At 42.8% G+C, this 23,285-nt stretch overlaps 1 protein-coding gene across 4 annotated transcripts in view; it reads left to right on the top strand.

The window, feature by feature from the left end:
- The window catches only part of LOC139226625 (putative leucine-rich repeat-containing protein DDB_G0290503), a 465,741-nt gene that overhangs the window by 383,858 nt on the left and 58,598 nt on the right, over nucleotides 1-23,285 (top strand). For all 4 annotated transcript variants that reach the window (XM_070857512.1, XM_070857513.1, XM_070857510.1 and 1 more), the window contains one exon: nucleotides 10,235-10,303. In XM_070857512.1, coding sequence (XP_070713613.1) covers nucleotides 10,235-10,303 — 69 coding nt within the window. The remainder of the gene's footprint in view (nucleotides 1-10,234; nucleotides 10,304-23,285) is intronic.

Raw genomic sequence — 23,285 nt, 5'->3', positions numbered from 1 at the left:
TCATTAGCGTAGTGTTTTAATTCGGTTTAGTGGCTGCACCCCAAACCTGAGCCTTCAAAAAAATAATTTAAAAGAGGAGAAAAATGAGAGGGAGAAGCATGCTTTCATTGCTCTGGAGGGAAGGAGAGGAGCAAAATGAAGTTACAAAAATCAGATATTTACACTAAGCTGAAGTATTAACTTTTTATGAGTGCGACTGTGGCCACGAGTCTCAGATCAAGGAATATATGTCAACCTGCCCACTAAGATTTGTTGTGGAGGCACCTCATTTCTCCACTCGGTATCTCAGGAGGCCATCAAATGGATAGCCAAACTAGACATCCAATTATTAGCTCTTCCCGTCATACGAAAGTAGTGATGTGTTTGAACAGAAAGCACTAAAAGAAAAGATGTATTTATATAACATCTTTCTCAACTACCAGACGTCTCAGAACTTTACAGCCACTTACTTTTGGAGTGTAGCCACTGTTTTAATGTGGGAAATGTGGCAGCCAATTTGTGCACAGCAAGCTCCCACAAACAGCAATGTGATAATGACCAGATAATCTGGTTTTGTTCCGTTGATTGAGGGATAAATATTGGCTAGGACAATGGGGATAACTCCCCTGCTCTTCTTTGAAATAGTGGGATCTTTTACGTCCACCTGAGAGAGCAGACGGGGCCTCAGTTTAACATCTCATCCGAAAGATGGTACCTCTGACAGTGCAGCACTCCCTCAGTACTGCACTGGAGTGTCAGCGTAGATTTTGTGCTCAAGACCCTGGAGTGGGACTTGCACCCACAACCTTCTGACTCTGAGGCGAGTGTGCTACCACTGAGCCACAGCTGACACTTAGATTTTGGCTTCCCTTTAAATACCCCAATTATTTTACACCTTTGTGTCCTACTGCAACTTCTGCCCACCCTATATTTTTCTGATGGCCTCCTGGCATCCTGATGCGCTGTGCATTTCTCTATCCTAGTTTACCTCGTGACACGAGACCAGTTGGAAACTTACTTTGGTTTGTTTGGGCCAGTTATTCAATTGTGGTGTAGTTTGATGTAATTTTCATTGTAATAAACATTAATCAAACACAAATCTAGATTGCAGGGTAGTGATTCAAACGTTTAAAACTGACATCAGGAGGATTTTCTTCATTTGGCCATTCATGATGAGTATTGACATTGGCCATAAAAAGGTAATGGATAAAACCCAAAATCTCTGAGAAAAGGAGGCTGGGAAGGTGAGCAGCTGTGGGGAGGGTTAAATACAAAGAGAAATGTCTGCCATGACACAGTGACCCAACAAACTTTGTGATGCTAAATAAAGATCATGTTTTCAATCACTGCATCAATCAACAGCTGTAAAACTTTCACTACCTCTGTCAAACTGTGTGAGCATTTCCCAAATAACTATTGTAACTTGTTGTGATGACACAAAGGCTGCTATGTGGCTGTTTTGTTTTCCATGCTTTTGGCTCAGTGAACATTTTTGAGATCAATGATGGTGATTACTTCCTGTTCTAACGCAGTGGAATGGTGACATATAATACTTAAAGGCAGTTTGAGTGGAATCTGACCAGACACAGGAGTAAAAATTGACCAGATATAACTATTCAGCAACATTGACGATGACTGTTTCTACTGTTCAGTAACTATGACAATAGCATGGACGATAGCGTTGCCCTTTTGACTGTATGAATGACTTTTTGAAAGTACGAGGACCTGAGGTTTGCTTCTTTCAGACTGTGATAGGGATATTACAAAATGGACTTCAAACACATAATGCAAGTACAACACCAGAGCAATGTTGCCTTAAAATCGAGTTAATGCGGGGGATAATAGATGTTGCTGCACTGCAGTTCAAGGCTGCAATTTTAACCAGTGTTTGGTGGTTCTATTATACATTAAACAGTTGAAGCTATCAGTTCCTTTTTATCACATCATGTTTATCTGTGAAGATAAATATTACAATTTGTTTATTTTTAGTAATTATCTACCAGTAAAGATTGAAATCGACTGTAAAATCATTAACAATTGTATTAAATCACATGTATTACATCAAGATGGAACATTTTAGATGCCGTGCATATAAATCGAGGCAAACGGAATTTCTGGCGTGTTCCTTCACTTTTTTCCAAAGTCGGTGTTATGTCGCTGTAGCCTTTATACTTCCAGTACAGCTGTAGCTGTAAATATACATGTAATACTGTACTTCTATAACTTCAAAAGTAGAAAATGCTGGAAATGCATAGCAGGTTTGTCATATCTAAGAAAGGTATGATCACTTTTTGGGTTGGACCTTTCATAACTCAAAGAACTTTACACTAAAAGTTGGGTTTTATTGGCAGTTTATCATTTTATTTTCAGATTACACCTGATAAATGTTTACTATCCTGTCGGTATAATACCCGTATGTTTTGAACTAATTGCGCTCTGACATTAGCCAATCAGCAGATGATGTCCGTGGCATCATCATCATAGGCAGTCCCTCGAATCGAGGATGATTTGCTTCCACGCCCAAAATTTCACAGGTGTTTCAATGAAGGACTTAATATTCCAGGTCCCAAACTAAATTTTGAAGTGGAAAATGCCTGTGCGTGGATTTTTTTTAACGTGTGGTGGCCATTGCACACCAGCCACCACACGGGCTTGACAGAGCTAGGTCTTGGTCCAGTGGCAAGGATTAACCAAGATGACTGGAGATCAGCTCTGCTGCACGGACCTCGTTCACGCAGAAATCGCAATGTGGGCTGGCCCATACTGCCCCTGGGCCCACGCCTCTTCTGGGTCCCGAACTCACGCCTCTCCTGGGCCCCGATCACGTCGCTCGGCGATCACGCGCCGCTCATGCTGTAGCTGCACCATGCTCCAATCAACGACCTGGATCTTGGTGACGTCCAATCCAGTCACCCTTTTCGCTGCCGTCGCTCTCCTGCTCCAGCATGCGCTGTTCCCTGGAGTGGTATGTCGCCACAGCTGCTCCTTCCGCTTCCCGGCCTGCGAGCACCATCAGAGCACCGGGCAGCGGAAGGAGCAGCGTGGCGGCCTGTGACACCAGTAACATATTGGCCACTGTGCTGACACAGTAAATGAAAACTACCCAAATCGTTGCAATAAAAATGTTTCTATTTTTTAATCTTGTTTTTGTAGAAACTTTTTTTTTAAAGATCTTGAATATAGCAGATGTGTAAGTTAGGATGTGAAATGTTTGAGTAATTTAGGATTCACTTAAATGTTCACACCCAAATCTGCAAGTATTCAGTTAACAGAAGTGAATACCTGTATAACATTTGAATCAAAACATTTCCTTTTTTATCTAGTTACTAAATGTCACAATTCTCTCATAGCAATATGTTTGGCATACTGTGCCAATTTTCACCATATCTGTGTGAAATTATAAAATGCTGCCAGTTTATAATTTCCTTTAAACTTGTGAGTACAAGTTGAACCTCTCTTATCCGGGACTCCCTTATCCGGCACCCCCCCGCCCCCCCTCATCCGGGACCATTCTCGGCTGCCGGGTGGCGCATGCACAGAATGCGACTGTCAAAATCCTACTCGCCAATATAATCTTTCTCCTCAATCGGCTGCTTCCTCCTGCTGAAACTCCAGCAACCACGGGCCGGCCGCTCCTCCCCACAACGCTCCCTTGGAGGGTCGGGCCGACTCTTCTCGGCTCGCAGGTACTACTGGGCCCACCGGCTCTTTGGGCCCGCCTGCCTGCCAACTCTTCGAGGCCCGCCGGGGCAAGCCAACTGTTCCGGGGCCTGCTGGCTCTATGGGACCCACCTGCCCGCTGACTGTTCCAAAGCCCGCCAGCTCTTCGGGACCTGCCAGCTCTTCGGGGCCCCCTCCACACTGATTGGCTGGCTGACTGACTGTCATCGATCCAGCCAATCGGGGCGCACTCGTGCTTACTCCAGCAACAGTACTAAAGGCGCAGTCCACCCAAACACGTGACCTCCCTTCATCCGGCAAAATCCCTGGTTTGGGAGAGGCCAGGTCCTAAGGGTGCCGGATAAGGGAGGTTGAACCTGTAGAAGCTGCTGGGCTCAAAAGCAGTCATTTTAGTGTTTTTGATATCCACCTTCCAAGAAATGGCCTGGATGCCTTAGATTATGTACTCAATGTCATCATTGGTCCTCACTTAACTGAGTCAGAAAGTTGAGGGTTCAAGTCCCACTCCATGATTATATAGAAGTACAATACAGAAACTCTCTGTTCAGCCCAACCGATCCGTGTTGGTGTTAATCCTCCACTCAAGCATATAATGTAAGCTGATGCATCTGTGCATTGCTAAGAAAGTGTTGCATTGCAGGAGGCCCCTGTTTCAGATGTGACGCTAAACTGATGCCCTGTCTACCTGTTCAGGTGGACATAAAACATTCAATGGCACAATTTTGAAGACGAGCAGGGAATTATCCCTGTGTCCTGGCCATCATTCATCCCTCAAACAAGGCAATCAGAAGCAGATTATCTGGGCATTTATTTCATAGATGTTTGTGGGACATTGCTGTGCATAAATTGACTACCATGTTGCTTACATAACATAAGAACTAAGAGCAGGAGTAGGCCATATGGCCCCTCGAGCCTGCTTTGTCATACAATAAAATCATAGCTGATCTTCAACCTCTCCTCTGCTTTCCTGCCCGATCCCCATCCCACAGAACAGCAGTGACTACAGTTCAAAAGTAAATCATTTCCTGTGAAGCACTTTTGAACATATGGAGGATGTGTAAGGCAATACATAAATGAAAGTTCTTTCTTTCTATTGTCTGAGGTGGTCTCTTCATACTAATTGGTAACAGAGACCATAATTCGACCTTTACTTTCCCTCAAAAATCTGCATTTTTGTTTGGTCTGTTGGGGTAATATGCTTCTGTATAATGAATGGATCAAAGACTATTAGGGAAGGTGAATGGCAAAAAAATTATATTGGTTTATGCCTAAGCTGAAAATAGTTGGTGTGTGTTCAATTCTATCACAAATTGGCAGAGAGAGCACTTTGGGATGAGAGAAAAGTTTAGTCAACAAGAAAAGAAGCTGCAACCTAAACTCTAAACAAAGAACTTTTGTAAGCATTCACCTTTTGAGCAACCTTTCCAGAATGCAACTGTCTCTTTTGGCAGCAACTTGCACGATAGTGTGACAGGACATCCTGGCCACTCCTTCATTCTGAATCATACTGGCCCTATTCCCTCTTGGGATATACTATCGTGAAGTAGCTTGGTCTATGTAGAGAAACTAAATAAAAAAGAAAGTATGATTGTTTACCAGATCTGTAATAGTCTTCAGATGGAGCTCAACTGCACACCAGCATTCAACCCTCCTCCACTCTTATGATTTTGAATGTGTAATCTTTAAAAGGGCAGCTTCTACTGAGAGAATGCAACTGAAGAAAAGTAGCATTGTGACACTTTGGCAGGCATAAGGAAGCACAAGATAACACAATACATGGCTTGAAGCTCTTTTTTTTCCTTGATTTTTTTCCCCTCCACTGTTCTCCATGTAGTTCCTATAACAAAGGATGTTCTGTAACTCATCATGTAAATAATTTTTTTTAAACAGGTCATGTTCTACTATTCTGGCACAGCATTTTGAACCTTCAACTCACTGTGTTGTTCTCCACCCTCTCTTCTCTACCCCCCCACCCCCAAACACAAACACACACACACACACACACACACACACACAACTGAGGCACACTTAAAGGTGCACACCCAAAGACTACCTGGTGTTTAGAGTTACTAATTAGCTATGCTACCAGTGCCCTAGCACTAAGGATAAATACTTTTGACGAATGAGGACAATGGTAGCTCTAATGCGTAATGTGACTTTAAATGAATTAGCACAAGATAAGGGGCCCAAGTTTCCACATGATTTGCGCCTGATTTTTAGGAGCAACTGGTGGAGAACAGACTATCTTAGAAATCGCAATTCTCCACATTTTTTTTTCTGCAGTTCTAGTCAGGTAGAACAGTTCCACTTTGGAACAGAATTTTTTCTTCAAAAGGGGGCGTGTCCGGCCACTGACGCCTGATTTGAAAGTTTCCACAGTGAAAACGTACTCCAAACTAACTTAGAATGGAGCAAGTGAAGATTTTTGTAGAACTGAAAAAAACTGTTCTACACATTAAAAAATCAGGCGCAGGTTACAAATTAGGCGTCCAGAACGAGGTGAGGGGGTGGGGGGGGGGGGGGGGAAGGGAAGTCATTAAATTCTACAATAAATCCTTATTTATACTGATACAAATATTATACAAATAAATCCAACATGAATAAAAATTTATAAGCAAAGAAAAGATTAAATAAACCATCTTCCTACCTGTGTGAAAGTGCTTCAGCCAGTTAGAATGCTGCAGCAAGCCTCACAAAACGAGGCAGCCGTTCCCGAAGGCGGAAGGGAGGGAGGGAGGGAGGGAGGGAACCGACCGACCGAATGCGGGGGGGGGGGGGGGGGGGGGAGGAAGCCGTTCCAGACGGCGGGCAAGCGACCAAACGCGGGGGGGGAGAAAGGGAGGGAGGGGACCGACCGAACGCAGGGAAGCCGTTCCAGACGGCGGGGAGGGACCCAACCGACCGAACGCAGGGGGGGGGAGCCGTTCCAGACGGCGAGCGAGCGACCGAACGCGGGGGGCGGGGGGGGGGGGGGGGGGGGGGAGCCGTTCCAGATGGCGGGAGGAAGGAAGGGAAGGAGACAGAAGGCTGCAGGAAGCCTCAGAAATTGAGGAGCCATTTCCCGACGGCAAAAGGGGGAGGTCGTCGGAAAACGGCTGCCTCAACTTTCTGAGGCTTCCTGCAGCCTTCTCAGTGCTGATGTGCTGATGGCAATGTGCTTTTATTAAAAAATGTTCAAAAATTAAACAGCTACAAAGAACTACAAAAATGGCCGAGTGCCAATGTTTCCTTCACACTGCGCGTGCGCGAACGCTCCAACGCGCAGCGTTGCCGGCAAGAAAAAAACTAATTTAAATAGTACCCACCCCCTCCCACTTACAAAATCGGCGCGAGTGTAGGCTCCGCCCCCCTGGGCGCTGCGCCAAACAGACAAGGAGCTGCAGGGCTCTCCAGAATCGCGAGTTATTTTTCCGGCGCCATTTTAGGCGTGAAAATGGGCGCCCGTTTTTTATCGTGTGGAAACTTGAGCCCAAGATGTCTAATATATTCAGATAATATCTTTGTAATTATTACATTTTAAAAGTTATTCATCTTGAGGTGACCAGGTTCTCAATCAGGACCACAATTTTTTTCAGCATTTGTTCGGCTTGGAGATGAAAATGTGGTGCTCATTTTCAGATCCTCCACTTGTAATAGAAACTGAAGTTTATTTCTGCTGCCGCATAAATAATTCTCCAACCAAGAGGCAAACCAGATGAGCAACTCACAGCCTTCTACCATTGCTGCACTGCCCTGTGTCTCATTGCTCACTGTAATTCTAGTTGATTGTCTCCACTTATTCCTTTCACCCCATTTGGGAAGCTCTTGGATAATGTAACTGATATTAGGGATTCATCATGTAGGTAATCATGGGAATTGAGTTGTATCCTGAGCTACCTTATACAAATAATAACTCTAATTTAATTAATCAATTGTCTGAAAAGAAATTATACTTTGGAATTTTATGTGCATTGGTTTTAGACAGAAAATTAATTCCTAATTACAGTTGGGTACTAGAGGTCATTTAGTCGAATGTAGCGTTTGAAGTAGAACATGCCAGTAATTTGCATTTTACATTTTTATTTTGAAGACATTAAAAGTAGTTGGTTGTAGTTAGTACAGAAATTGTATTTCATTTGAAACAATTGGCTGTTTTTGAATAATACAAGTTCTTCACAATGATTGCCTTTCATCTCAACCTAATGATTTTAATTTGATATTTAAATCAACAGTTCAGGAGATAGGAAAAGTGAAAACAAAATGAACCACAAGGGCCCAGTGACTGAAATACTACAACCTTCCATCTAGAGATGATCAGTTAATGTTGGCCCTAGGGTTAACTGGGCACAATATTACAAAAAAAGGCCACCTGTGTGACTTTTCAGACTAATGCAGAGTTGGAGCCAAGAGTCAGTACTGACCTTTTCTTGGGTCTCCGAGCAGAATGATCGCTTTGATGAATATTTAATACGTTAAGACCCCTTGGGTAGGGGAAAAGTGGAACTCCATTTAAAAACATGCTCACTTGCAAAATTTTGTGTGGAAAATCGGGCACTTTCAAAAGGTTTAATACAAACATACCCTTCTTTTTGAAATATTAATACCTTCATTAGGGTGTTGAGCATTTTGAAGAGGTGCTGTCTTCATTTTAAAATGAAATATTTAACAGCTGTTTTTATTTGAGTTGGGAGAGAAGAGGTGGGCATCATTTCTGTGACGTTATACACAAGTAACATATTGGTGCAGTAAACTTCATTGTGTCATATTTACACCCATCTTTTATGAGCAAAATCATGGTGTGGATCCCTGGTTTATGTTATCCTATCGTGGCTAAGGAGATAATAAACGATGCTGCAATGGACTTATGGGTTGCAAAGAGGAAAACGCTGCTTTGTTTCCTGCTCTTGATTGCTATTGAGTGACTCCTTTTGGAACCATGCCTGTGTAGGCACTGGATGAAGGGCAGAACTGTCCCATCTAAGATGGACCCTACTTCAACAGTTAAAACCCTAATCATACCAATTTTATTAGTGATGAAATGGATGCACATAAATCTCTGCATCCTTGAAACTGCACTAATCAGACTCTGCTTCCGTTTCCAAGTCAACTAATATAATCACAGTAGGGCAGTTTCTTCACAAATTTCCCTCACTCTGTTTATGGTTAATGAAATAGGTGTTGAAACATATAACCACTGAAGGTTTATTCAAATATGTGATTGTTATATATTCTAAACATGTACCTGCGATGGTCAATATTCTGACCTTGCAATATTGAAATAAAGTATTTAAATAGATATGTTGGAAAAATATAAATAATTGAAATATTTTGGCTTGTTCAAAATGGAAAATATGGTAGGAGTCGTACAAATGGCTTCAGTATCTCTGGAGTAGGAAAGGGAAAAGTCATCTGGGTTACCGCTCTTAATAAATGTGTACTATTTAAAATGTTCCTGTGTGAGAATAGGATCATGCTCGGCTGTGATAACTGGCATAAACAGACTGCCAACATTCTTCTGTCCAGCCTCTAACATAGAATGGCTGTTTAATCTATGTTTTAGAGACTGCAAGTGCTTGCAGAGCCGTATCTTAGTGAGTTGGTACCATGAGGAGAGAAAGAGAAAAAAAATATTTGCAGTAATATTTTTGTAATAAATTTTACCCCAAGTTGGGCAATATGATTATGTACAACCGCTCTGCCATGCTGTGCCAGCAAGTGGATTAGTCCCATTTGGTCAGTGACACAGTTTTCCTTGCTGAGCCATCCAGGAAAACAAGAACAACTTGACTTTACCTAGGCAGCGAATGAAGACCAGTTGTTTAGCCACAGAGAACAAGGAATTAAAGATTATAATAGGGCTTAATTATAATTAAGCCCTGCGTGTGGCCTGGCATGAGATATCTGCCGATCCTTTCAGATGGAGAGTAGTCCCTACCATGGATAACAACTTGGAGGGAGTTGCTACTAAAGGAGTTTAGTAAAATTCCAAATCACTGGTCAGTATAACGAGTCATTAAGATGTATGTCAGCTAAGTAGCTGATCCCTATAGACCAGGAAGACCCTAGGTTCAATCCCCAATCTGTGCTGAATTAGTTGATGTCAGCCAGGGCAGCAGTAGTGGTGCTGCATTTCGCCTCAATGCCCCTAGGTAAAGGAGAAGAAAAATTCCCACTCCTGATCACTATCGAGTGACCATTGCTGCAAGTGATCATGTGTGGATCTCGGATGATCTCCCCGTCCCCCAAGGTTAAGTAGCCTGCCAGCACTAAGACTTGATTGCTACTTGCGTAGATACTGGAGATAATGGGCACCTGTGTAACTCTGTTCCAGTTGGGGGAGGGGAGAGAAAAGTTGAAGCAGTTAATTGAAAGCACTCCATTTTTTGCAAATGTTAATATTTTTACTTAATACAATGGTACATACTCGGGCAGTTAAGTTTCCTGGATTTTAATTGCATGTTAATAAAGTTGATCTGTGTTCAGAGTTTTCTGGAATGTTAAATGCTATTTGCCATTAATCAGAAAGCAAGTTCTCTGTACAAGTATTATAATGCATGTTATTTGTTAGTTATGAGGTTTTTTTAATGTTTTTCAGTGGAAGAAATACTGGTTCGTACTGACTGACCATAGCCTGCGTTACTACAAGGACTCGATTGCTGAGGACGTAAGCACTATGTTTGGAAATTATTCAGAAACCAGATGGGGATACGAGAACAATCCTGTACTCGATTTGGCAGCTCTTATAATGTGTATATGATAATTGCATTTTCAGTCAACGCCCGTGTAGTAAACTGAGCACTTATGGACATCCCCAGTGTAGAAATAGATATTTTAACTTTTGCCAATAATGTAAAATGAGCGATATTGGATCAGTCGCCTGTTATACACGTTTCCAGATTTTCATTTCCATTGAATTCGAGCTACAGTGTTGGCTATAAACTGAATCAACTAAGTCTTAAATATTTGAGAAATGTTCTTTCCGAAGCCTCCAGTTATTTTGTATCCAGTTATTCTTGTTCTGAAAAAAAATCAATTATAGTTACCAGTTCGACGACTCTTAGATTAACTGTCAATATTCCAATTGACACTTTTTTACCAACTAACACGGTTTTTAGGCTTCTACATTGATTGACATTCAAGTAGTTAGTCATGCGTAACTGACCTGACCAGCCACCATGACCTCCGGGTGGTTTCTCCCTGGTCAGGAAGGTATATGCTTGCTTTTTTGGAAACAGGAGGTGGGTGGGGTGGCTTGACCCATCCACCTCCACGGAGGTGTGTGGGGTGGCTTGACCCATCCACCTCCATGGCACGAACCTGGTATTGCAGTACTTCCAGGAACGGTGCAGTGGCTCTAGGCCTTTTGGCTAAGAGCATTGGCGCAGAGTGATCCTTGGCATGTGCAAGGTGACCTCTGGCGTTTGTGATTTGACAAAGAATTGGAACGATTGGCTATGAATTAATAAAAAAAAAACAGCAAGCGCATATTGCTGTGACAAAATTTTAAACCACCTACCTCACCTACAGCCCAAAACACAGGAACGAACAGTAGCCATAAGGGAGGTGGTTGCATTTAATCCTTGGTTGACCAGTTGGCATAAGTGATGCTTGGATCCATAAGGCCAGGAGCAGGGGGCATTTTCAGGCTGTACCCCTACATTTTAATGGCATGGTTCAGTCAAGCCATCTGAGGGACTCAGATTTGATGGTTCAAGTTACACAACCTTTGTCTTCTATGGTAATCAAGATGTGTAAAAGGACTGGTTTTACTCATGTCATTTCCTAGTCCCTAAAAATGAACAAGCTGCTGTCAAACTCTCAACCTCCGAATATGGAACAGATTTCTGCAAAAGATCATTTGGATCATGTGTCCATGGGACTGGCTCACCACAACTGACTTCAGGGATGCCTAGTTTCACATTACTATTTATTTTCATGGGCACTGAAGGTTCAAATTAGTTAACCGTTATCTCCCTGTGCAGGCGTTAGCATAAATCCAGGGCAGCTGGGTTCAGCGAAGGTTCACAGTGAACTAATCCACCTGCAGTATCAACTGCTCAGAGGAAAAGACACTAGTTATCTCTCTTGCGACATGATCTAACTTGTCCATCGGTGCCTAAACACTGAGCACAACATTTAACAAGAGTGGACAATACACAGCCAATGCTTCAAGCTGCCTAGCAAGCCATTGGCTATCATCCTTCCAGCCTTTCTATTTCCTTTAAGTTATGTCATTTTGGTATACAGCTTTGCTGTTCGTGTTATTTTGTCGATAGTACTTTAAATTAGATATTCAGTTGCACAAGGAATTTACACCTTTCTTAGGTCATTGCATGCTGAGAATACTGAGGGACTTTTACTGCTACTTTTTAGGTTACACCGTACTTATCAGATACCTGCATGTGTGTTCTTCACACTTGACTGACAAGGGTAAGATAATTCATTGTCAGGGATTCAGGTTATAGGGATGAAAGAAAGACTTGCATTTATAAAATGCCTTTCACGACCAGTGGACGTCCCAAAGCGTTTACAGCCAATGACGTACTTTTTGAAGTGGTCACTGTTACAGGATCAGGAAGGCCAATGGAATCCTGACCTTTATTGAAAGGGGATGGTGTATAAAAGCAGAAAAGTCTTGTTACAGCTGTACAGGGTATTGGTGAGGCCACATCTGAAATACTGCGTGCAGTTTTGGTTTCCATATTTACCGAAAGGATGTACTTGCTGTCGAGGCAGTTCAGAGAAGGTTCACTAGGTTGATCCCGGGGATGAGTGGGTTGACTTATGAGGAAAGGTTGAGTAGGTTAGGCCTCTACTCATTGGAATTCCGAAGAATGAGATGTGATCTTATCGAAATGTATAAGATTATGAGGGGGCTTGACAAGGTGGATGCAGAGAGGATGTTTCCACTGGTGGGGGAGACTAGAACTAGAGGGCATAATCTTAGAATATGGGGCTGCCCATTTAGAATTGAGATGAGAAATTTCTTATCTCAGAGGGTTGTGAATCTGTGGAATTTGCTGTCTGAGAGCTGTGGAAGCTGGGACATTAAATAAATTTAAGACAGAAATAGACAATTTCTTAAACGATGAGGGGTTATGGGGAGTGGGCAGGGAAGTGGAGCTGAGTCCATGATCAGATCGTCCATGATCAGATCAGCTATGATCTTATTGAATGGCGGAGCAGGCTCAAGGGGCCTTATGGCCTACTCCTGTTCCTATTTCTTATGTTTTTGTATAAACATGGCAGCTAATTTGCACACAGCAGGCTCCCACAAACAGCAATGTAATAATGACCAGATGATCTGTTTTAGTGATGTTGATTGAGGGATGAATATTGGCCAGGACACCGGGGATAATTCCGCAACTCTCTTTTGAAATAGTGCCTTGGGATCTTTTACATCCACCTGAGAGGGTTTAACGTCTCATCCAAAATTCAGCACCTCTAGCAGTGCAGCACTCCCTCAGTACTGTACTGGAGTGTCAGCCTAGATTTTGTGTGCTCAAGTCTCTGGAATGGGACTTGAACCCACAACCTTCTGACTCAGAAGTGCGGGTGCTACCCACTGGCTGAATTAACGGTTTTGTTGGGTACTTGGTTTGGGTGACGCTTGGATTTTATGTGGATGTGGATTTTTCCGTTCAGCTGTTGGCCGGGAAAATACTTTGTATTTTTTTTCTACCCCAGTTTTCTCCAATCTCCTTCAGGCTTTGCTTTTTATTGGCGTACAGTCTCATAGGTGTTAACTGCCCTCTGGTTACTCGCCCACATGACCCAATTGCGAGATGAGTAGTTGGCCAAAGTTCTTTCTTCTGATCACTGTCGTATTCCTTTATCCCATCTGCCACTGAAAACCTCATTCATGCTTTTGTTACCCCCAGACTCGACTATTCCAATGCACTCTTGACGGGCCTCCCATCTTCCACCCGACATAAACTTAAGCTCATCCAAAACTCCGCTGCCCATATCCTAACTCGCACTAAGCTCCGTTCACCTATCACCCCTGTGTTTGCTGACCTACTTTGGCTCCTGGTTCACCAGTGCGCCTCTCTCAAAATTTTCATCCTTGTGTTCGCCCCTCCCTATCTCTGTAACCTCCTTCAGCCCGATGAAAAATCTACGTTCTTCCAACTCTGGCCTCTTTTGTGTAACCCCCCTTCCTTCGCCCTACCATTGGCAGCCATGCCTTCAACCATATAAGCCCCAAGCTCTGGAATTCCCTCCCTAAGCCTCTCCATCTCTCCCTTTTTAAAATGCTCCTTTAAACCTGCTACTTTTACCACCTCTTTCTTTGGCTCAATATCAATTTTTGTCTTATTATGCTCCTGTGAAGCGCCTTGGCATATTTTATTATGTTAAAGACGTTACATAAATACAAGTTGTCATTATGCTGTTCCAATATTGCTGCTTTAGTCTCGACCTTTTTTCATTCCCTACACGAGTCATTCTTGGGCCTGTCTTAATTAGACTCATTTTATTGCAATGTGGTACTGGCTTGTTTTATTATGACTGAATTGCTGTACCTACTAGAAACTGAAACACCAGAGGTTTTTTTTCGCTTGGGACTCTTGCGGCCAAAAGTATTGTCACTAAAAATCAAGCAAAATACTGCAGATGCTGATAATCTGAAATAAAAACAGAAAATGCTGGAAACACTCAGCAGGTCACACAGCATATGTTGGGAGAGAAACAAAATTAACATTTCAGGTCGATGGACTTTCATCAGAACTGGAAGATGTTAGCGATGAACAGCTTTTAAGCAAGTATAGAATCTGGGAGAAGGGGCCAATTTAAAAAAAAAACAAAAGGTCTTTGATAGTGTGTATCGATATGTTTGGGGACTCGCAATCGGTACGTGGCCAGCGGGGTGGACCGCACCTCTGGGATCTATGTGGGGTTTTCTTCCACCACATTCCTGTCATGGAAACCCTTTGCCAGATTTCCCATACTTCTGTCACCCTCTGCTATTATGATGTAAATATTATACCTCTTCTGGACCCATCTTTTGTTTCTATACCTCACTTTGTCTTCTACCATCATCCGTTTTGTATTTTAATCACTCCTGCCCTTTGCCCTATCATAGACCTTTCCTTTTTGATCTTTTACTGTCACTCCTTTCCCTGGTTCTGTATTTGCTCAAAAGCAGATCATTTCTAAAATCTTCCCGTTCTGATGAAAGATCATCGACCTGAAACGTTGGGCCAAATCTTGAGCGGGGTATCTTACGGCTAACTAGCTAGTTAGTTGGACTTTTTTCAGCACCCTTCAGCTCAAAAATTTCGCGCAGTAGCTTGCTGGAAGTGCGAGGTGATAACAGCACGCAAGGGCAGCGGGGCATCTGGGACCTCAGTGAATGGCGGGACCAACAGTGTATCTCCTTAACCAATGAGATTTAAAGATTGAGAAAGAAACGAGAACTACGGAGACAGAGGGTGAATTAGAGTCAAATCAGATACAGAAAGAGAAATGGAGGGAGTGAAATATTGGATTAAGAGAACAAATGAGACAGAAGGGAAAAATAAGAAAAAAATTAAAACATTTTAAATTTGACATTTTTAAAATATCTAACTAATGTTGACTGTATGCAGGAATGAGATTGAACCATTTAAATTGAGCCAGAAAGGTTGATTGGAATTGCATTAAAAATTATCGTGTTGCCATAAGGGTGCTTATGCTCTTAATTACAGATTTAACGTTCTGTATGGTCAATTAATGTGCAGATCCAGCACGTTCTTAAAAAATAAAGTGGAGACCAAGGGCGAGATGCCTTTTGTGCGAAGCGAACGGCGTAAATCAGTCAGTAACTTCTGGAGATTTGCAACTCATGCTGTATCTCTTAATCCCCTGAGCATGCTGGCCCATTTGCGCATTAATAACGGCGTGCTTTGGTAACACGCTGTTATTTTTTCAGCAAGATCCGGCTTGTTAACTCTGTTTTTCTCTCCACAGATGCTGCCTGACCTGCTTAGTATTTCCAGAATTTTTTGATTTTATTTTCGAACAACTTCATCCTGGCAGCCAGGAGGTGAAAAGATAATTTTCAATCCCATTTAGGCATGCAAATGTTTCTAAATAAAACTGATGTCCCTAGTTTGTTTGTGTTCGTACTGACCAATTTTCACTAACAACATGCAGTACAATCAAGATACATCTGAATCTAACAATTATTTGCTCTTTCCTGTTTCTAAATTGGCTCTGACATGAAACATATCACAGGAGTGCCAAAAACCTTCCATATTTACACTAGGATTTGGAGGTGAACAGGTATTTGGCTCCAGTTGTCAGTGTAAGCAGGGTTGCAGTCTCATTTTCCTAAAGGCAACCTCAGCCTTAGACTGCACTGTTTTAAAATATGATTTATTTATTCAGATGGAGCAAAATATGGATTGAATCATAGAATGGTTACAGCCCAGAAGGAGGCCAATCAGTCCGTCGAGCTGGCTCTCTGCAAGGGCCTTCAGCTTGTCCCAATCCCCTGCCCTTTCCCTGTAGCCCTGCAATTTTCTTTCCTTCAGGTAGTTATCCAATTATCTTTTGAAAGCCACGATTGAATCTGTTTCTACCACCCTTTCAGGCAGTGCATTCCAGATCATGACCACTCGCTGCGTTAAAAGGTTTTTCCTCATGTCACTTTTAGATCTCTTGCCCATTAAATCTGTGTCCTCTGGTTCTCGACCCTTCCACCAATGGTAACAATTTCTCTCTATCTACTGTATCTAGACCCCTCATGATTTTGAATATCAAATCTCCTCTCAATCATCTCTGCTCTAAGCACAACAACCCAGCTTTTCCAGTCTATTCACGTAACTGAAGTCCCACATCCCTGGAACCATTCTTGTAAATGTTTTCTGCACCCTCTCTAAGGCCGCCTTATCCTTCCGAAAGTGCAGTGCCCAGAATTGGGCACAATACTCCAGTTGTGGACAAACTAGGGTTTTATCAAGGTTCATCATAACTTCCTTGCTTTTGTACTCTATGCCTCTGTTTATAAAGTCTAGGATCCTGTATGCTTTTTTGAACCGCTTTCTCAACCTGCCCTGCCACCTTAAACGATCTGTACATATATTCCTTCAGGTCTCTCTGTTCCTGCACCCCCTTTAGAATTGTACCCTTTAGTTTATATTGCCTCTCCTCGTTCTTCCTACCATAATGTATCACTTCGCACTTTTCTGCATTAAACATCATCTGCCACCTGTCCGCCCATTCCACCAGCCTGTCTATGTCCTCTTGAAGTCTATCCCTATTCTCCTCACTGTTCACTACACCTGCACTTCCAAGTTTTGTTATCTGCAAATTTTGAGAAAATGTCCTGTACACCCAAGTCCAAGTCATTAATATATATCAAGAAAAGCAGTGGTCCTGGTACCCACCCCGGGGAACACCTTCCTCCATTCCAAAAAATTATCATTGACCATTACTCTCTGTTTTTGTCACTTAGCCAATTTCGTATCCATGCTGCCACTGTCCCTTTTATTCCATGGGCTTCAACTTTGCTGGCAAGCCTATTTGGCACTTGTATCAAATGCCTTTTGGAAGTCCATGTACACCACATTACCCGCATTGCCCTCCTCAACCCTCTGTTAATTCATCAAAAATTACAATCATTAATTAAACACGATTTGCCTTTTAACAAATCTATGCTGGCTTCCCTTAATTAATCTAAAAAAGAACTACACAGTTGTAAAAGGCTGGAAGCACTCTGGCAGCGAAAGAGGGCTAGGAGCTTTCTAAGTGGGCCTGCTAAGGACGGCTTAGTAGCAGCTACTCGGAAAGAGGTACGAATGACAATCAGAACTCCGATTTAGTTGTCATGATGGTCACCAGTCAGTTCTCAGCAAAGATATTTGGTGAATGACTCAATTTTCTAATCTGGAGGGTTTCCATTTAGTTAAATTAGTACATCAAAATGAGGCTTTTTGATACCTCCAGACTGCTGTGCAGCCGAGCTTAACGGGAACATTGTAACAAAGCATTACGCTTTGGACTGAAAGTGGTCAAATTATAATGCTTCGTTACAATGTTCCCGTTAAGCGCGGCCGCACAGCGGTCTGGAGTTCCCGCACAGGCCGCTCAGCAGCTTTTAAATTCAAAAACCACACATGAGGAAATTTGAATGGGCTGCACAGCCTGTTAAAGGGCCGTGCACCCCAAAAAAATTAGCAGAAACATTGCTTTATTATATTCATTTGCACGACACTTCAGAGGTGTCTCAATTTAGGATATCAGTATTTGTCTTTCTCTCCACTTTTCTCCCTTCCCTTACGACGGTGCAGACACATGCTGAGGTACAGTTCCACTGGGGTGTTGCCAAACCCTCCGGTACATTGCCCAATAAGGAGCAATGATTCAGCCTTGAGAACGAACGTTGGCAGATTATTTGGCAATATGGTCGTCACAGCCAACCCTGATCTAGTCCATGTGCACCCTCTTTTCCAGCACAGGTCACTAGGTCACAATCAGGATCAAGTCTCCTGGCTGATTGTTTTTGTATTGGAAATGTCGCAGATATTGAGTAGTGTTTGAAACCATCTCTGCACTTAATGAATGAGAGAACTTTCAATTAAGCAGTTTATAAACATTGCAGTCTGACAGGTGCTTAATAAACAAAGTATGTGTGTGGTATGCTATAATCAATTTCCTGTCTTCTGTACCAGCAGTAAAACTGCTGCTTTGCATTCTTACCAAAATTGGTGACTAAGCTGAATAAGTGTATCTAAAGCCAACAAAAATCCACCTTGTTGTGCAGCTCGACTTCTTTGTTTTTTTTGTCTAGTCAGTTATGTGCAAATTTAATTGCTGCTATGACAACTTAGAGTATTGCAAGATAGAGTGATTGTTGTTAGCCAGCTTACAACAACAACTTCCTGCATTTATATAGCACCTTTATCATAGGAAAATGTCCAATGGCGTTTCACAGGAACGTAATAAGACAAAAACTGACATTGATCCAAAGAAGGGGATATTGGGGTGGGTGACTCAAAGCTTGGTCAAAAAGGAGCCAACTAGAGGGCTGGCCATCCTGACTGGGTGATGTGTAGTGAGAAAGGACTAATTAGCAATCTTGTGTGAGGCCCCTTGGGGAAGAGTGACCATAATATGGTAGAATTCTTTACTAAGATGGTGAGTGACGCAGTTAATTCAGAGACGAGGGTCCTGAACTTAAGGAAAGGTAACTTCGATGCTATGAGACGTGAATTGGCTAGAATAGACTGGCGAATGATACTTAAAGGGTTGACGGTGGATAGGCAATGCCAAACATTTAAAGATCACATGGATGAACTTCAACAATTGTACATCCCTGTCTGGAGTTAAAATAAAACTGGGAAGGTGGCTCAACCATGGCTAACAAGGGAAATTAAGGATAGTGTTAAATCCAAGGAAGTGGCGCATAAATTGGCCAGAAAAAGCAGCAAACCTGAGTACTGGGAGAAATTTAGAATTCAGCAGAGGAGGATAAAGGGTTTAATTAGGAGGGGGAAAATAGAGTATGAGAGGAAGCTTGCCGGGAACATAAAAACTGACTGCAAAAGCTTCTATAGATATGTGAAAAGAAAAAGATGAGTGAAGATAAACGTAGTCAGATTCAAGTGAATTTATAATGAGGAACAAAGAAATGGCACACCAGTTGAACAAATACTTTGGTTCTGTCTTCACGAAGGAAGACACAAAATAACCTTCTGGAAATGCTAGGGAACGGAGGGTCTAGTGAGAAGGAGGAACTGAAGGAAATCTTTCTTAGGCGGGAAATTGATGGGATTGAAGGCCGATAAATCCCCGGGGCCTGATAGTCTGCATCCCAGAGTACTTAAGGAGGTGGCCCTAGAAATAGTGGATGCATTGGTTATCATTTTCCAACAGTCTATCGACTCTGGATCAGTTCCTATGGACTGGAGGGTAGCTAATGTAACACCACTTTTTAAAAAAGGAGGGAGAGAGAAAGCGGGTAATTATAGATCGGTTAGCCTGACATCAGTAGTGGGGGAAATGTTGGAATCAATTATTAAAGATGAAATAGCAGCGCATTTGTAAAGCAGTGACAGGATCGGTCCAAGTCAGCATGGATTTATGAAAGGGAAATCAGGCTTGACAAATCTTCTGGAATTTTTTGAGGATGTAACTAATAGAGTGGACAAGCGAGAACCAGTGGATGTGGTGTATTTCGACTTTCAAAAGGCTTTTGACAAGGTCCCACACGAGATTGGTGTGCAAAATTAAAGCACATGGTATTGGGGGTAATGTATTAACGTGGATAGAGAACTGGTTGACAGACAGGAAGCAGAGAGTCGGGATAAACGGGTCCTTTTCAGAATGGCAGGCAGTGACTAGTAGGGTGCCGCCAGGGCTCAGTGCTGGGACCCCAGCTCTCTACAATATACATGAATAATTTAGATGAAGGAATTGAGTGTAATATCTCCAAGTTTGCAGATGACACTAAGCTGGGTGCTGGTGTGAGCTATGAGGAGGACGCTAAGAGGCTGCAGGGTGACTTGGACAGGTTAGGTGAGTGGGCAAATGCATGGCAGGTGCAGTATAATGTGGATAAATGTGAGGTTATCCACTTTGGTGGCAAAAACACAAAGGCAGAATATTATCTGAATGGCGGCAGATTAGGAAAAGGGGAGGTGCAACGAGACCTGGGTGTCATGGTACATCAGTCATTGAAAGTTGGCATGCAGGTACAGCAGGCGGTGAAGAAGGCAAATGGTATGTTGACCTTCATAGCTAGGGGATTTGAGTAGAGGAGCAGGGAGGTCTTACTGCAGTTGTACAGGGCCTTGGTGAGGCCTCACCTGGAATATGGTGTTCGGTTTTAGTCTCCTAATCTGAGGAAGGACGTTCTTGCTATTGAGGGAGTGCAACGAAGGTTCACCATTCCCGGGATGGCAGGACTGACATATGAGGAGGGACTGGATCGACTGGGCCTGTATTCACTGGAGTTTAGAAGGATGAGAGGGGATTTCTTAGAAACATATAAAATTCTGACGGGATTGGACAAGTTAGATGCAGGAAAAATATTCCCGATGTTGGGGAAGTCCAGAACCAGGGGGCACAGTCTAAGGATAAGGGGTAAGCCATTTAGGAGCGAGATGAGGAGAAACTTCTTCACTCAGTTGTTAACCTGTAGAATTCCCTACCGCAGAGAGCTGTTGATGCCAGTTCATTGGATATATTCAAGAGGGAGTTAGATGTGGCCCTTATGGCTAAAGGGATCAAGGCGTATGGAGAGAAAGCAGGAAAGGGGTACTGAAGTGAATGATCAGCCATGATATTGAATGGTGGTGCAGGCTCGAAGGGCCGAATGGCCTACTCCTACACCTATTTTCTATGTTTTAAAGAGTCTTAAGTGGGGAGAGAGAGGCGGAGAGGTTTCAGGAGAGAATTGCAGAGCTTAGGGCGTAAACAGCTGAAGGCCTGGCTGCCAATGATGGAACGAAGGGAGTGGGAGATGACAGAGTTGAAGAAATGCAGAGCTCCAGGAGGATTGTATCGAGATATAAAGACTGCATTAAGTAACTTTGAAGTTATGCAAAATATACATCCATAAATGGGAACAAATTACTCTAAGCATGGTGATAAACCTTCCATGAAGGCACCTCCTACTGTGAGGCTTGTCGAATTGTCGATGCTGAATGTAAATGTCAACTGAGGAAGTCTCATTGTCACAGAAATTTACAGCACAGAAGGAGGCTGTTTCGGCCCATCGTGTCCGCGCCAGCCGACAAAGAGCTATCCAGCCTAATCCCACTTTCCATCTCTTGGTCCATAGCCCTGTAGGTTACGGTACTTCAAGTGCATATCCAAGTACTTTTTTAATGTGGTGAGAGTTTCTGTCTCTACCACCCTTTCAGGCACTGAGTTCCAGACTACTACCACCCTCCGGGTGAAAACAAATTCCTCTCAAATCCCCTCTAAACCTTCTACCAATTACTTTAAATCTATGCGCCCTGATTGTTGACCCATCTGTTAAACAAAATAGGTCCTTCCTATTTACTCTATCTAGGCCCCTATTAATTTTATGCACCTCCCCTCAGCCTCCTCTGTTCCAAAGAAAAACCCAGCCTATCCAGTCTTTCCTCATAGCTAAAATTCTCCAGTCCAGGCAACAACCTCGTAAATCTCCTCTATACCCTCTCTAGTGCAATCACATCGTTCCTGTAATGTGGTGACCAGAACTGCACGCAGTACTCTAGCTGTGGCCTAACTAGTGTTTTATACAGTTCAAGCATAACCTCCCTGCTCTTGTATTCTATGCCTCGGCTAATAAAGGCAAGTATTCCGTACGACTTCTTAACCACCATATCTACCTGGCCTGCTACCTTCAGGAATCTGTGGATATGCACTCCAAGGTCCCATTGTTCCTCTACACTTCTCGGTGTCCTACCATTTAATGTGTATTCCCTTGCCTTGTTAGCCCTCCCCAAATGCATTGCCTCCCACTTTTCCAGAATGAATTCCATTTGCTGCTTTTCTGCCCACCTGACCAGTTCATTGATATCTTCCTGCAGTCTACAGCTTGCTTGCATCATTATCAACCGCACAGCCAATTTTTGTATCATCTGCAAACAACTTAATCATACCCCCTACATTCAAGTCTAAATCATTGATATATATCATAAAAAGCAAGGCACCTTGTCCTGAGCCCTGTGGATTTCCACTGGAAACAGCCTTCCAGTCACAAAAACACCCATCGACCATTACTCTTTGCTTCCTGCCTCTTAGCCAATTTTAGATTCAACTTGCCACTTTGCCTTGGATCCCATGGGCTTTTACTTTTGTGACCAGTCTGCCATGTGGAGCTTTATCAAAAGCTTTGCTAAAATCCATATACACTACATCATAAACACTGCCCTCATCAACCCTCCTTGTTACCTCCTCGAAAAATTCAATCAAGTTAGTCAGATACGACCTTCCCATAACAAATGGATGCTGACTGTCCTTGATTAATCCGTGTCTTTCTAAATGAAGATTTATCCTGTCCCTCAGAATTTTTTCCAATAATTATCTCACCACTGAAGTTAGGCTGACTGGCCAGTAATTACTCAGTCCATCCCTTTCTCCCTGTTTAAACAAAGATACAATGTTAGCAGTCCTCCAGTCTCCAGCACCACACCTGTAGCCTGAGAGGATTGGAAAATGATGGTCAGAGCCTTTGCTATTTCCTCTTTTGCTTCTCAACAGCCTAGGATGCATTTTAAAGCGGCTTAACCCCTTAATACTTCCCCTCTTTGTTTATTTCATCTAATATTTCACGCTCCTCTTCCCTGTCTTGCCTGAAAGATACCCAATCTGGTGTATCCGGGATCCATTGTTAAATCTGTGGATGTTTATTCCGAGCAAAAAAAAGTGGTCTCATTAGTCATCAAGAAACTGAATGCAAAAAAATTAGCTGGTATTTTGACTGTCGTCTTCGATGTCGATACGGAGGACGAGACCACAGAGGATTTGAACACGAGGATGAGAATTTTAAAGTTGGTCTGTGTAGGTTAGAGAGCACGGGTGATGGGGGAATGAGACTTGGTGTTGGTTAGGATACGGACAGCAGAGGTTTGAATGAACTCAAGTTTATGGAAGGTGGAAGATGGGAGGTCAGCCAGGAGGGCATTGGGACAGTTGAGTTTGGAGGTAACTAAAGCATAGATGAGGGT

This window comes from Pristiophorus japonicus, chromosome 16 (assembly GCF_044704955.1).
Source record: "Pristiophorus japonicus isolate sPriJap1 chromosome 16, sPriJap1.hap1, whole genome shotgun sequence".
Classification (NCBI taxonomy): domain Eukaryota; kingdom Metazoa; phylum Chordata; class Chondrichthyes; family Pristiophoridae; genus Pristiophorus; species Pristiophorus japonicus.
The sequence above is the reverse complement of the archived record's forward strand: the minus strand, read 5'-3'. Positions and strand labels throughout refer to the sequence as shown.